Raw genomic sequence first — 13,456 nt, forward strand, 5'->3', positions numbered from 1 at the left:
TTGTAAACTTCAACTTTTTATTTAAGGTTTGAAAAGGAAATTGTGCATAATTATGGTATTAAAAGGAAAAAAGTTGATATTATATGCATTTCTGGATTTCTAAACCTTTTTTACTGTGTCATCTGAAGTAGAAAAACTACTCCTTTGCAGAAGCAACTCCCCCCAAAATTCCCATTTAATTTCTTATGCTAACTCACAGTATATCAAAACCACAATGGAGAAAATTGTGACATAGAAGAGATACCAGTAGATGTGACTTATAATCATCTGAACAAAGACATTCAGAAGAATATGTGGTTGCAGAGAGCACAAGACAATTTGTCTAGCAACCCTAATGTGCTCCCATATTTTAGTATTACTTTAAATTTATGCAAGAATTCTTCCTCTAAGGTTTGTTAATGATTTCTTCTCTGAGCCATCCCTGCTCTTGCCATTGGTAGTTTGTAATATTATATCAAACCTCCATGTTATCTACTATAATGAAACTAATAATGAAAAGAATTTGAAGACCTACTTGGAATGAATTTAAACAATTTAAAAGGTAGACATCTAAAACGGGTAAGAGGACAAGAGGCATCTAGATGAGAGGATGAAGTACTGAGCCTGGAGTCAAGAAGACCTCAGTTCCATTCTGGCCTCAGAGATCACTAGTGGTATGACCCTGGGCAAGTCACTTAAACTCCGCTTAATCCATTGGAGAAGAAAATGGCAAAACACTTTAGTGTCTTTATTGATAAAACTCTATAGGGCATCACAAAGAGTTGCACATGACATAAAAATAAAGATTCTACTTCTAAAAAAATTGGGTTCAATTATCAAAGTTCCTAAGTTAATGGTGACTGGCACTAAAGATGAATTTTTCTGCAGGAATGTCTAGCAGAATTTGCAGAAAGGAAGAAAGATGGTGAATAGTAGAAAGTGAAAAAAGATGAAGAAAATATAACAAGTAACAAATACACAAGTATTGAAAAGAGGGGTAAAATTCTATAATAATAAGTAAAATTTTAATCTCATTTCACAATAAATATTATACACCACTCTCAGCCAACTTTTACAGCTCTCAAGTTCAAAGAACACTGATCAGTATGAAGTTGGCTCTTGACAACTGTTGCAGTTTATTAATTTAGTATACCTATTATTTAAAGATTTCAATATACTGTCTTTCTCTAGAAAGTCATTTCTTTATTCTACTGAGCAATTTCTAAATAACTATTGAGTTTCAATTCAACAAACATTAAGTGTTTAATGTTTGCAGGTCACCGTTCTAGGTGCTAGAGACACAAAATTTAGCTAAATATTTTAGCAAAATTTTGTCCTTTACATTTTATTTGGCAAAGGAGGTGAGACATACACATACAGGTAAATGTAATATGAAATAAAACATGATAAGTGCATTAGAGAAGTGGCAAAACAAAGTCCTTTATGAGGTCTGATGGGGATGGCCATTAAAGACTGGAGGAGAAACAAATTTCATTGCAATGGCATTTTAGTTTGGCTTTAGTGGACAGGCAAAAATGCAACAGTTGAATAAAAAAAAAAGAGAGAGAAGACTTGACTGACCTAGGCAAAAACCTGAGAAAAGCACAGAGGCAGAAAAGTGCAGGATGGTCTGGGAGAGAAAGGGCTGGCCAGTTTGGCTGGAGAGCAAAGCAAGTGGAAGGGTATAGATATAAGGTTCGGCTGGAATATATGGTGGTGCCAGACTATGGTAGGCCTTAAATGCCAGGCAAAGGAACAACCAATATGGCAAAATTTAGACTGACCACAAAACACTGTTCAGAGGAATTTATTTACAATAAAGATGATTAGATTGGCTCCTTTTTGTTAAGAATGAATATTATATAGAGTAGGGGGCAGAGGAATTGAAGAAAAAGGAGTTATTAGGAAATAATTTGTAATACAGATTAGATCAGCGATACAAATAAATATGAATCATAGTTGGGAGAGAATGGCAACAAGAAGACCTGTTAGGAGACATTGTAATACCCCCCCCCCAAAAGTCTTAAGTGGGATACCTGCCTAACCAAGGAACCTGTCAGACTATTTTTTAGTTTGCACTGACATGATTCTTATGTGAGCTATAGTAAAAAAGAGAGTAAAATATTTAATTTCTAAGAACAGAATATTTTTAATAAGGGCACAGACTACATAACCTTACTCTCATTGTAGTGACTGTGCAGAAATAAATCCAGTTAAATACCAAAGAAATACATTTGGAAACACATCACAAACTAAATATTATATTAAGTAATTTAAAAAAAAAAACAAGATTCAGAAAAAATGCCAACAGAAAATATAGTTTTAACCATGATGAGAAATACTTAAACAATTATTGATCTAATCAAGGACCTCTAAAATTACCACCCAAATGCACTACAATATTCTTTTATTTAGTTTACAGAAGGATTTATCAGTACAGGTTGCAGAAAGAAAATGTTTAGTACTATTTACAATTTGTTTTAAAACTCTGCTCTATACAAATTTAATTCTGATCAGTATGAACAATATTTTTTAGATCTACTGCATATAAAGCCTTTTCATCAAAGCAATAACAATGAATAAAATAACCTGATTACATTTAAATGATGTTGACCATCTGGAAACGTTTACATGTAATGTTTAAGGGCTGTGGACACTTATAAATACAGAACACAATGTCAGCCTCTGACTTTAATTTCTCTGAAGGCTAAAGCTATTTATAAGGAATATTGTTCTATTATACTACACGCCAATCTATATTTAATTTCTATAGTTAAGTATTTTAGAAGATTTTTATTAAATATATTCTACACATATTTGTAATTTCACCCAGGAAGAAACTTCTTCCTAGTGAAAAAATATAAAATCTTTTTTATTTTTACAGTTTTAGATGAAACTAGCTCATGCTTTAGTGCTGTGCAAATTTCTTGAGCATATCAACTTTTAAATTATTGGTATGAAATAAAAGAATGGTATCATTTTAAACCATGTATGCCTTAAAAATCAGCTTTTGATTTTAATACAATTGCAAGCACTAATACCAAATGCAGATTATATAAACAAAACTAGTACTATGGCAAAGATGTTTTTTTTTAAATATTAAGAATTTGTTTGAAATGTCTAATGAGTAAGCATGACATTGGACACTAAGGTACAGATGAGAAGAGATTACTGGAAAAAAAAACATCAATTTGCTGATATTCAAATACATAAAATTGATCAGTAGATGAGGTTTTCTAATAGTTATGCACAATAATAAAAGCCTATGGACTACAGGAAATTACCCCTCCCATATTAAGGCTAGGAAACACACTCTTTGCCCTATTTGTGCTGTATGAACAAGCACTCAACTACTGTATGACCAAAGAGTGCACATCATAATGAAAACAATTAGTTTAAACAGCCCTCTACAGAGTGCTTTAAATAACAGGCACATTTTGTTTTTTCATTTGTTGCAGTTAAAATAGTCACACTCAGTTTAGTTAGTATCCTATTCCAGTGTCACCACCAAGGTTAACTTTGGTAGAATTCACTGAAGAGTTTAGTTTCTTTTCCATTTTTCTCCTGTCCCTTCTCTGGGTTTTTGTTTTTTTTTTAATTGACCATTAGTGAACATTATTAATTGCTGAGTGTTTTCCAGTATGGAATTTGATTATTTCTAGGTATCATGGACATAGTTACAAATTCTTTGATGAGAAGAATGAAATTATGTCAACCATTTTTAGTGCAAATTGCATTTGGAACGCTTGATTTATTAATTCTATGGATAAAGATTATTATGGCAGCAAAATGGTTTTTGCTATGGAAGATAACATTAACTTTTTTTTTTCCTGGATTGACTGTATTCAAAAACCAATGAATCATAAGATTGCTCAACATAAACAAAAATAACTAAAAATAAAAAATCATAGTGAAAATGTTCTTGAATCTCTTTTTGCAAGAGAATGAAACAGTGTTCATGTAATATTTCAGTTCCATGGATTTACAGACAGTCTCTTCCTAAGCATGTCTGAAGCAATGTCGGATCTCTTCTATCCCAGCAGCATGAAAGACAAAGATTTATATTACACCACACTTAGAAGAAACATCAGTGTTTACAGGATTACACAACAATTGCTTTCTCCAGTCTTTTCACGGTTCCTCTGACCTGTGGAAAATGAACAGAAGACTTATTTACAAGCTGGAAACTGTAAGTATGGTTTCCAACTACATAACTTTCAAATTCTGTATTTATATATATATTAACGAAGTACAATAAATGCTCTTTTAATATTAGTATGTCTTAGAATGTTGGATGAGAAGTATTCATAAACGGAAGATTTCCTATCCTTCCCTTGGAAAATCCAAGGAAAGCCACAACATTTTTGAAAGCTTGCCCATGTGACTCTAGTTAGACCCGTCTCTAAAATATAGCATACAGCTTACCTTGAGCTATTCATAAACTGAATATTTTCTATCCTTCCCTGGGAAAGTGCAAGGAAAAGCATGTAACTTTAGTTAGATCCTCTAAAACATAGCTTATAGCTTACCTTGAGAATTTGGTTCTGGCAATGTTTCTCTAGCCACCAAATGCATAACTGTTGTTTTGCCAAAAGGAAGTTTTAATGCTGTGTGAAAAACAGAATAATTTGTTAAAAACACTAACTTTTTTTGGCTGAGTTTTGAAACCATCTTTTTAATTGGATTAGTGTCTTTTATTGAGCTTTGATAAAAAAGACTATACTTCTATACAATAAAGATTTTATCTCCTTCAAAGATCACACTTCTAAAATTGAAATATGTTCTTATGATCAATAAAGAGAAAAATTAATTCAATTATTCATTTTTAACTTATTTAACTTATACTATGTATAAGGCATTGTATTAGTCTGTAAATGTTTTGAAGAAGAATAAGACACTCTCCTTTTCTTTGGGGAGCTTATAGTCTATTATTAAAGGGCAATAGCTAATTATTTTGAAAACCAGAAAGTGCTAAACAATAATCTCACATTGTTAAAATGTGAGATCTTCAAAATATAATATCTAGATGATCGTTATTGACAACCATCAGTCAATTTTGAGCGAAAATAAATTTTCACTTAATAGAATTATAAAACTATGGACATTAAAGGCAGAAGTCCAAACTTTTAAAAAAAAACCCTTACCTTACTTTCTCTATGAGTATAAATTCTAAGACAGAAAAATGGCAACGGTTATTAGGCAATCAAGGTTTAGTGATTTGCTCAAGATCATGCAGCTAGGACATGTTTGTGGCTAGATCTGAATCCAGATCTTCCCAACTTCAGGCCTGGTACTTTATCTAGCTTCCCTAAACTCTTAACTTTTTAAATCATCATCCTCTACATTTATATAATGTTTTATATTTTTTAAAACTACATATTTCACAAACATTATCTCCTTTGATTTGACTTATGTCAGATAAGCTTAGTCATATACTTAATTTTAAAGGATAAAGCAAGAAGTGAGAACCTTTTTCCCCTAAATTAGGTAAAATGTTAGGATCATAATTGGAATACATTTGTTTTTCTGGTTGAATGCTAGTAATCTGATACAATCATGGTACCAGACCACTATAAACCAAAATAAAAGAAAATGTTGCACACATTTTATTTCAAGCTTTCTTCTTGGTGCTCTAATTCCTGAATGAAAAAACAAACAAATATTTTTTTTCTAAGAAGGTTAGTTATAATCACTGTCCTGGCATTGTTCATAAAAAAAATTTTGTAGGCTCTTCAAGTTTTCACAGTAAATAGCTTTGTTATTCTGTAGACAATATTACAAACAATGAGCAAATATGGTTTTCTGAATTGGTGTTTCCAACTATCATAATGCTAATTTAGTTCCACTGCCATTCAATTTCTGATTTCCTTTTACTAACTATGAATGAGGATAAGATCATTATTCAGTAATAAAACTTGATTATCTGCTATTCTGATCCTTGGCCTATAGAATTAATAAACAGACAAAAAAATAAAGCTCTAGCTTTCCTAAACATTCCTACTAAAGGTCAGTATCATAATTTGTTTAAGGGGAGAATTAGATTTGTCTTTTTACCTATTCAAATTTCAAATGTGGGGCAATGACTTCAATGAAGACAGTGAGAAAAAATTGTGCAAGAAAATTTAAATTATTGTGTTGTGTATATTTGCTCTGACTTGTGATTTCATTGGCAGATTGACCACTTTTCTTTAACTTCAAAGTGCTAGAGAATTGCCTGAAGCCTTGAGAAGATAGTGAATTGTTCAGGGTTACAACAGCCAGTATGTGTCAGAGACAAGACATGAATTCAGGTCATCTTGACTCTAAATCTGGTATATTTATTATACAAAAATGCTTTTCTGGTGTATATAGGAGAGAAAAAAATTTTTTGATGATCTGTTTTATTTAATGTGGAAATATAAATTAGACTTTCATTACATAACCTTTTAAAAACTTTTTTTGGAAAAAAAAACACTTGATTTATTACCTTTTATACACCAAATGGAATTAAAATATACATATATGAACTCTGATGCAAAACTCATATCACTATAGGCTGGTCACTAGTGAATGAATTCTCTGGTAATGGTAACTCCTTAAATAGGAAAATACAAAATGGACCTCACTATTATATAGTCTCCTTCTATTATAAGCTCTAGCAGATTCTACATCAAGATGGAAAGGCTTTCAGTACTAACTACATGATAGATTTAAGTCTGCTGAACACAATTAAGTATGGATCTACATTTTTTAGAAAAATTGATTATTTAAGAAGGCTTTAAACTTTTGTAGATTTGGTGCACATAACAATTTAGACTATATTCCATAAAACAAAACTGAAATTACTCATTATTATTTTTTTAAAACTGTAAATTCACTATAATGCTAGGAAAGAGAGAAAGAATGAAATAATTTTTTGAAAAAATTTTGATATTGTAGATAGAATGAGTTATATCCTTCAGGAACAGAAGTTCTAAGGAGGGCTTTAGAGACAGTAAAGAGGTAGAGTAGAAATTCAGAAAAATAAGATTTATACCACTGTCCACATAGCACCAACACAACTGGATAAATGGTGGAAATTTCAATTAAGCTGCTTTTTTTGCAAAATCTACACATTATCAACAGTTTGGTTTTTATTTTAATTGATAATCACCCAGTTATATTAGTATTATGGAGACAACCTCAGAAACTAAAGATTGAAAGCACAAAGTTGCTACCTCTCTTAGGTTATAGTCTATTGCAAAGTTTTACTCAAGAAAAGAGACAAGTAGGGATTTTACCCCAATTATGGTATCAGAGGGTAACAAACCAACAACACAAGTATGGTAGGAGTGGTTCATATGTTGCAGAAGGAACAGATGCCAACACTCCAGGGTCAAGAGAAGTCAGAGCCCAGCATCGCCTTTTCCCTCAGGCCACCTCGGGAGGGGCAGTGAAATGGGGAAGAATGGTAGGTTCTTCTCAATCTTAAAGGTACCAGAGGGGATGAGCTGGGTACTGGGGCGATGAAGTTATTCTAACTCTAAGACAGATTCCAAGAGGTTCTCAATGATCCATCATCCTGAAGTGGGACTTCTCTCTTACATAAGATGATGATGGGTAGGCAAATTTAAAGGATTCTCCAATTAGCATCAGTATGGGGGAGGGATCTTGCTATCATAAATTCCTAATCCTTCTCCTAACTGCTACATTTCCCTCAGAATCAGAAGAGACAATGGGTGCTGGGTTTGTTTAGATACCAGCCATCCTGTTACAATAAAAGGTACTGACTTTTTGCCTGGAGCCAAGATTCATCTACACTCAGCAAAAAAAGAGAAAAAGATTGGTGCCTCATGCCACATGGACATTTGGACTGTGATGATAATAGAAGAGAAAGCTGAGTGAGTACTACTCCCATACTTGCTATTCTAACTTGGCTATGTATAGATTAATTAGCATCCAGTTAGCAAAAATCTGAGGACACTCAATAATTATTTAAAAAAGGAAATTGTCTTTTTATAGCTCTCCTTTAACAACCAAACATCCAATAGTACTTATTTACATTTCTACTCACACTGTCCTTCCCTGGTCCTCTTTCAGTTCCTTTGCTCCATATTAAGATCTATATAATCCAGCTTTTACCTAAGTTCTGAGGAAAGACCAGTTTGAATCAAAGAGTATGAGGTGGTGAGTACTGTCCAATGAGGCTGGAAACACTGGCTGATGTCAGGGTATGTCAGATTCTAGAAGCCAAAAGGGAGTTTTCCTTTTTAAGCTCAAAACAATGGGGAGTGTACTTGATAGAGTTAGAAAGTCAAAAGATCAGATCCATAATTAAGGAAAATGCTTTTGGCAACAATGTGTAGTAAGATGGACTGCACTGAGTGATTGAAAGCAAGGAGATCAATTTAAAGACTGTTTCATTAATTTAGATGAGAGGTGATGAGGGTGTGAGCTACAGCTGAAACAATGTGAGTGGAGAGAATGGGACTCAAGTGACGAAATATTGTAAAGGTAGAAAAGACATGATTTGGCAATTGAAGGGAGCACAAGGATCATGCTAAGCTTATGGACCTGAATACTACAAGGAGGGTGGTACCTTTGACAGAAACAGGGAAGTTTGGAAGATGTGAGGGGATAGGCATGAAGATAATGTTCAGTTCAGCTTTGGATATGTTGAGTATAAGATGTCCCTAGGACATCCATTTTGAAATATCTTAGAGGCAATTGGTGATGAGGGACTAAAGTTCAGGGTAGAGAATAGGGTTGAATCTATAAAGAAAGCAGATCTGGAAGTCATCTACATAGAGAACATAGTTAAACTGATGGGAATTAATGAGTTCACTAAAATAATGAGTATAGAGGGAGAAGAGAAGACAACCAAGGGCAGAGGCCTGGGGGACAGTTAGATGGTATGATATTGATGAGTGAGTAAAGGAAAATGAGAAAGAACATAAGAGATAAAAGGAAAACTAGGAGAATGGCACAGAAACTCAGTCTGGACAGAGTATGTAGGAAGAACTCCTCTTGCAACCCCCCTCCCCCCATCTTTCTCAATCTGATTCCATTAGTTTCATAGGTATTATATGCTTTTGGCTGACTTTGGGAGTCTAGAAGCATATCTTCTTCCCTAAATAATTCACTTTACCCATTCAAATAAAAGCTCATTGAGGGATTAATTTTTTTCATTTTCTCTTTGCATCTCTAGGACCTATCACAGTGCCCTGCACATAGAAAGTACTTTATATATCCTCATTCAAAGAATTAAAAATGAAGAATAAAGCAACTATATTATTTTTAAACAGATTATAGAAATTGATATAGATATATAAAGCCAACATTTTAAATACAAAGTATGCATATTTCTAATACATTACTGAGAGGTAGTATGTTGTAAACAGGGTTCCAGTTCTGTCTCTACCATTTACTAGTCATATGACTTTGGCAAAGTCACTTTCCTTCTCAAGGCATCAGTTTTCTAATCTATAAAAGGAGGAAGTTGGACTAGATGATCACTAAGGTCTCTTCCAATTCTAAAATTCAATTTTATGATTCTACTAATTAAAACAACAAAAAGGAGAAACCTAAATATAGAAAATATGAACCACAAGGGGGCACCCTCAAGCTGCATTTCTCCAAATGTACATGCAAAAGCTCATTTATTTTTCCTCTTCATATGACTAGCAACTCTACCCTAGAGATAAACTGACCTTTCCTTAGTATTTTCAAGTTGTTTCTTATTATATCACAACCACAACGTAATTCCAAGAAACGATCAAAAATGCTGCAACAAAATTGGGATGCCCAGGGATATAATCAAAGGGCGCTCCTCTCAAATGAGAGTCTCAACTACTGAAAGGAGTATGATTGACAAAATTAACAAGGGGTTAAATTACTCAGATTTAAAACCGGAGTTAGCAAAATATAAAATATTAAAAAGGAATCACACTGAAAACAAAGTAATCTAAAGAACCCACAACAAATACTACCACTCAATAGTTAATCTCTTCTAAAAAATTATATCCTTACCTCCTAGTGTCACATTTCCATGTAGAAATCGTCCTTGATAAATAAGTCGAAGAATATTTGGACTGCTAACCTGTTCTTCTTCCCAGTCTGAAAAGAAATCAGAGAATTAGTCACATGAATTTCAAAAGATAGGTAGGGCATATTGTATTCTTTTTTGACCCAGTTTCAAGCTTGGTAAGATGTAACAAGGAAAAGTTCTTAGCTTTCTCTGAAAGCTAATATTTACTCTCATGATGTTCTTTAATATCAATGAGTCAATCATGTTCTTATTTGAAACAGGGATTTAGGAAGACTAATTTTAGCTACAATGGAATAAATGGAAAACCTTGAGATTACCAAAAGGGTATAAACATAATAAAAAAATCTTATCCCAATAAAATATTTTGAGAATTACTTAAATTTTAATCATTTCTACTTAATAGAGGCTTAATAACTGCTGAAGATTTCAAATAAATGATCTGTATAGAATTGTCAAGTCATTTTTGAAACAAGTTGATATTAAGTATGAAAATAAACTTAAAAGTATGCATTTAAAAATTTACATCTCTTTTGGTTGTCTATCCAACAAAAACATAGGTGGTAAATGCCAGCTGTTGAGTGCTCATATGCTATGTCCTTCTGTTCATAACTCAAAAAACCTTGAAAGGAAACACATCTTGCCAGTAAGTCTGGGGATGCATGTTCTACACAACAGAAGATGAAAATTCCTCTTTCAGTACTATTCATTTGGAACATCTTTTTTTTTTTTAATGTGAGTTTGGAGAGGAGGACTGTCTGGAATAAAGAAACAGAATATCCTAAATATATATCTAAATAAAATGATAGAAATAATGAAAATATGAATTGACCCAATCAGTTTGGAAAACAATTTAGAATTATGTGAGAAAAGAAAAAAACTATGACTTTCAAGGAAATCAAAGATAGGAAGAAAAAAATTCAATACAGATAAAAACATTCATAGCATCAAGATAGAGGGTATCCATTGATTAGGGGGTGGCTGAATAAACTATAGTAAAGGACTGCAATGGAGCATTACTGAAGTGTAAGAAAAATAAGTGTCACTATGGCTCTAAGACCTTTAATGACTCCAGTCTTGGAGCTTGACCCAAGATTAGTTTCTACTTTGACTCTTTGCCACACACAGACTTACTCTAGGAAACCTCCAAAAATATAAATTAAAGTTTTCACATGTGGGGCTCTGAGCACCTATACAACTATTCAAGATACAAGAACTATACTGGGTAGCAATGCAAAATGATGCTGAAAATGCAAAGAACTCATAGAAGCCCACAAATACAGAAAACCCCTAGCACTTTACTCATGCTCATAAGCACATACAGAAAATATAGAAGTCACTCAGATATTCCATAAATCCCCCTCAGAGATGAACTAAATATGGCATTCTGGTGAGGTCCATTTCCCACAGGTAACAAATTTTGGTTGGACTGAGTCTAGGCGCTAAGGTGAAGGTGAGTTGCCAGAGATGATGGTCTCACCCCTACCTCCCGCCCTGATCATTTCTGTCTCTCCCATTCGGACTAAATTTTTTTCTCTAAAGGTATCTTTCTCTGTTTCCCTTTTTAATTTGTTCTCCTTTAAGACAGAATAGTATTCTAAGTTCACTGTTTTAAATTTTTGAAATAAGTTCAATTGTTTTATGTTTTTCTGGGGAGATTCTGGGAGGATGGCTAGGTAGGTAAAAACAACAAACATAAAATTGATTGTTTTTTTATATATGTATTGACCCAATGCCAGTAGCTCTTCACAGAAAAAAGCTGCTCTACTTCTACTCCTGATGTTGCCCAGTAACTTACAAATTGTTTTGAAGTGATAGCACTGACTTTATTGTGAATATGCATTAATTTTCTCCCATCTCAACCCTACTTTGCTGATAATCACAGTATTTTCAGTGTTGACAACTGATTTACAAGCTTGTAAGTAGTACATATTATACTATTATAAATAATATTTTATATTAGGAAGGAGATTTTTTGAATTTGGATTTTTTTTTAATTCCTATTTTTGTGCTCTTTGTTATATATGTTACTGAATCAGGACACACGTTTATAGACCTAAGAGATGAACTTCCTCCTTACCACCTCCTCTTTCTTCCAGGCTCCCCAGTGGAAGGTGTTTACCAGTCCTCTACCCACCTCCAGTTGTCAGTATTCTCTCCTTCCTGAAATTGCTTTATATTTACTTTTCTGAAAAGATATCATATTCCACCTAGTAATAGAATGTAATCTCCTTGAGAGCAGGAAAAGTTTCATTTTTATTTTTAATATTCTTAGTACGTAGGACAGTGTCCTTAATTTAGTTGGTACTTGATGTTTGGTAAAGTGAAAGGATGGAAATCAAATACTTTTGTAAAGTTTGTAATATGGCATCAATACTCATACTTAACAATGTGTGATTTATTGCAGCAAATTCTCAAAAGAGTTTCCCTGGCCACCAGTCAAAGATTGCTTAAAAAACAAACAAACAAACCCAAATCCTAATTTTAACATCAATTTGGATGAAAATAATTATTAAAGGAAAACATTACTCTTTTTCTCTTCCCAAACTGTAATATAGCTCAAGACAAGTAACTTGGGGATTAACTTTTTTGTTTAATGTTTTTTTTTCCATGGACTTAATGTAACACTTTTTGGGGCATCTCATACTTTTAGCTTGTCCTATTCTTTATTACTGTCACTTGTTCATGACTAATACCACTTCTGTTAGACTGTAAATTCTATCAAGGCACAGAAAATATCTTATTTACCTCTGTTTACCTCTCTCAAAGGAATTGTGATCAGTACTTAGCACATGATTAAAGAAAGTAGTATATGTGTAAATGTTTTCTAAATCCAATGTTTTATACAAACACAAAGCATTATTCAATAGTTTTCAAGCAGATTTATCTATCTTACAAATGTTAATAACTAAAACAAACAGGAAAGCTTTATCATTATATAAAAATGTCTCTCCAATATCCCTAAAAAGTGCTAAAGTTCAATTCTGGTCCTTAATAATTTAGACACAATCTGTTTAAATGATGGGACCCAATTAAACAAAAGGTTTATTGCTCCCATTATTAACAAAATTATTCTAAATCAAAAGATCACTGATCCAAACTCTGACATGGAAAAAGATACTCATACTTAATATTTTTGTGTCTACAACATATAATCTATTTCCTAGGAACTATAAAGGGATACAAAAGTGAATAATGCAATTACTTCCCTCAAAACAGGAGGTAAAATATGTGCACAAATAAATATAAAAGGTAGAAAGAGTCAAGTGCCAAAAGAGGGAAACAATAATAATACAATTATATGGCACAATTCGTGATTTATAAAGTTAGGTCCTCACAACAACTATGTGAGGTAGGTAGACAAAAGTAATTTTTCCTTTCTTTGAAGAAGAAATTTTGTCTGGGTGAATCAGGATTAGAGAAAACTTCATGGGGAAGCTGGAATTTGAGATAGGTCTTGAAATTTATCAATAG

The 13,456-nt window shown here is 32.9% G+C and overlaps 1 protein-coding gene across 1 annotated transcript in view; it reads right to left on the reverse strand.

Annotated features, from left to right (window-relative positions):
- Nucleotides 1-2,103: 2,103 nt before the first annotated feature.
- Nucleotides 2,104-13,456, reverse strand: part of UBL3 (ubiquitin like 3) — a 91,860-nt gene continuing 80,507 nt past the window's right edge. Inside the window, exons 3-5 of the mRNA XM_007495268.3 lie at nucleotides 9,967-10,053; nucleotides 4,509-4,586; nucleotides 2,104-4,126 (exon numbers count right to left, since the gene is read on the reverse strand). Of these exons, the coding sequence (XP_007495330.1) occupies nucleotides 4,074-4,126; nucleotides 4,509-4,586; nucleotides 9,967-10,053 (218 nt within the window). The 3' untranslated portion in view covers nucleotides 2,104-4,073. The remainder of the gene's footprint in view (nucleotides 4,127-4,508; nucleotides 4,587-9,966; nucleotides 10,054-13,456) is intronic.

This window comes from Monodelphis domestica, chromosome 4 (genome assembly GCF_027887165.1).
Source record: "Monodelphis domestica isolate mMonDom1 chromosome 4, mMonDom1.pri, whole genome shotgun sequence".
NCBI classification, from domain to species: Eukaryota; Metazoa; Chordata; class Mammalia; order Didelphimorphia; family Didelphidae; genus Monodelphis; species Monodelphis domestica.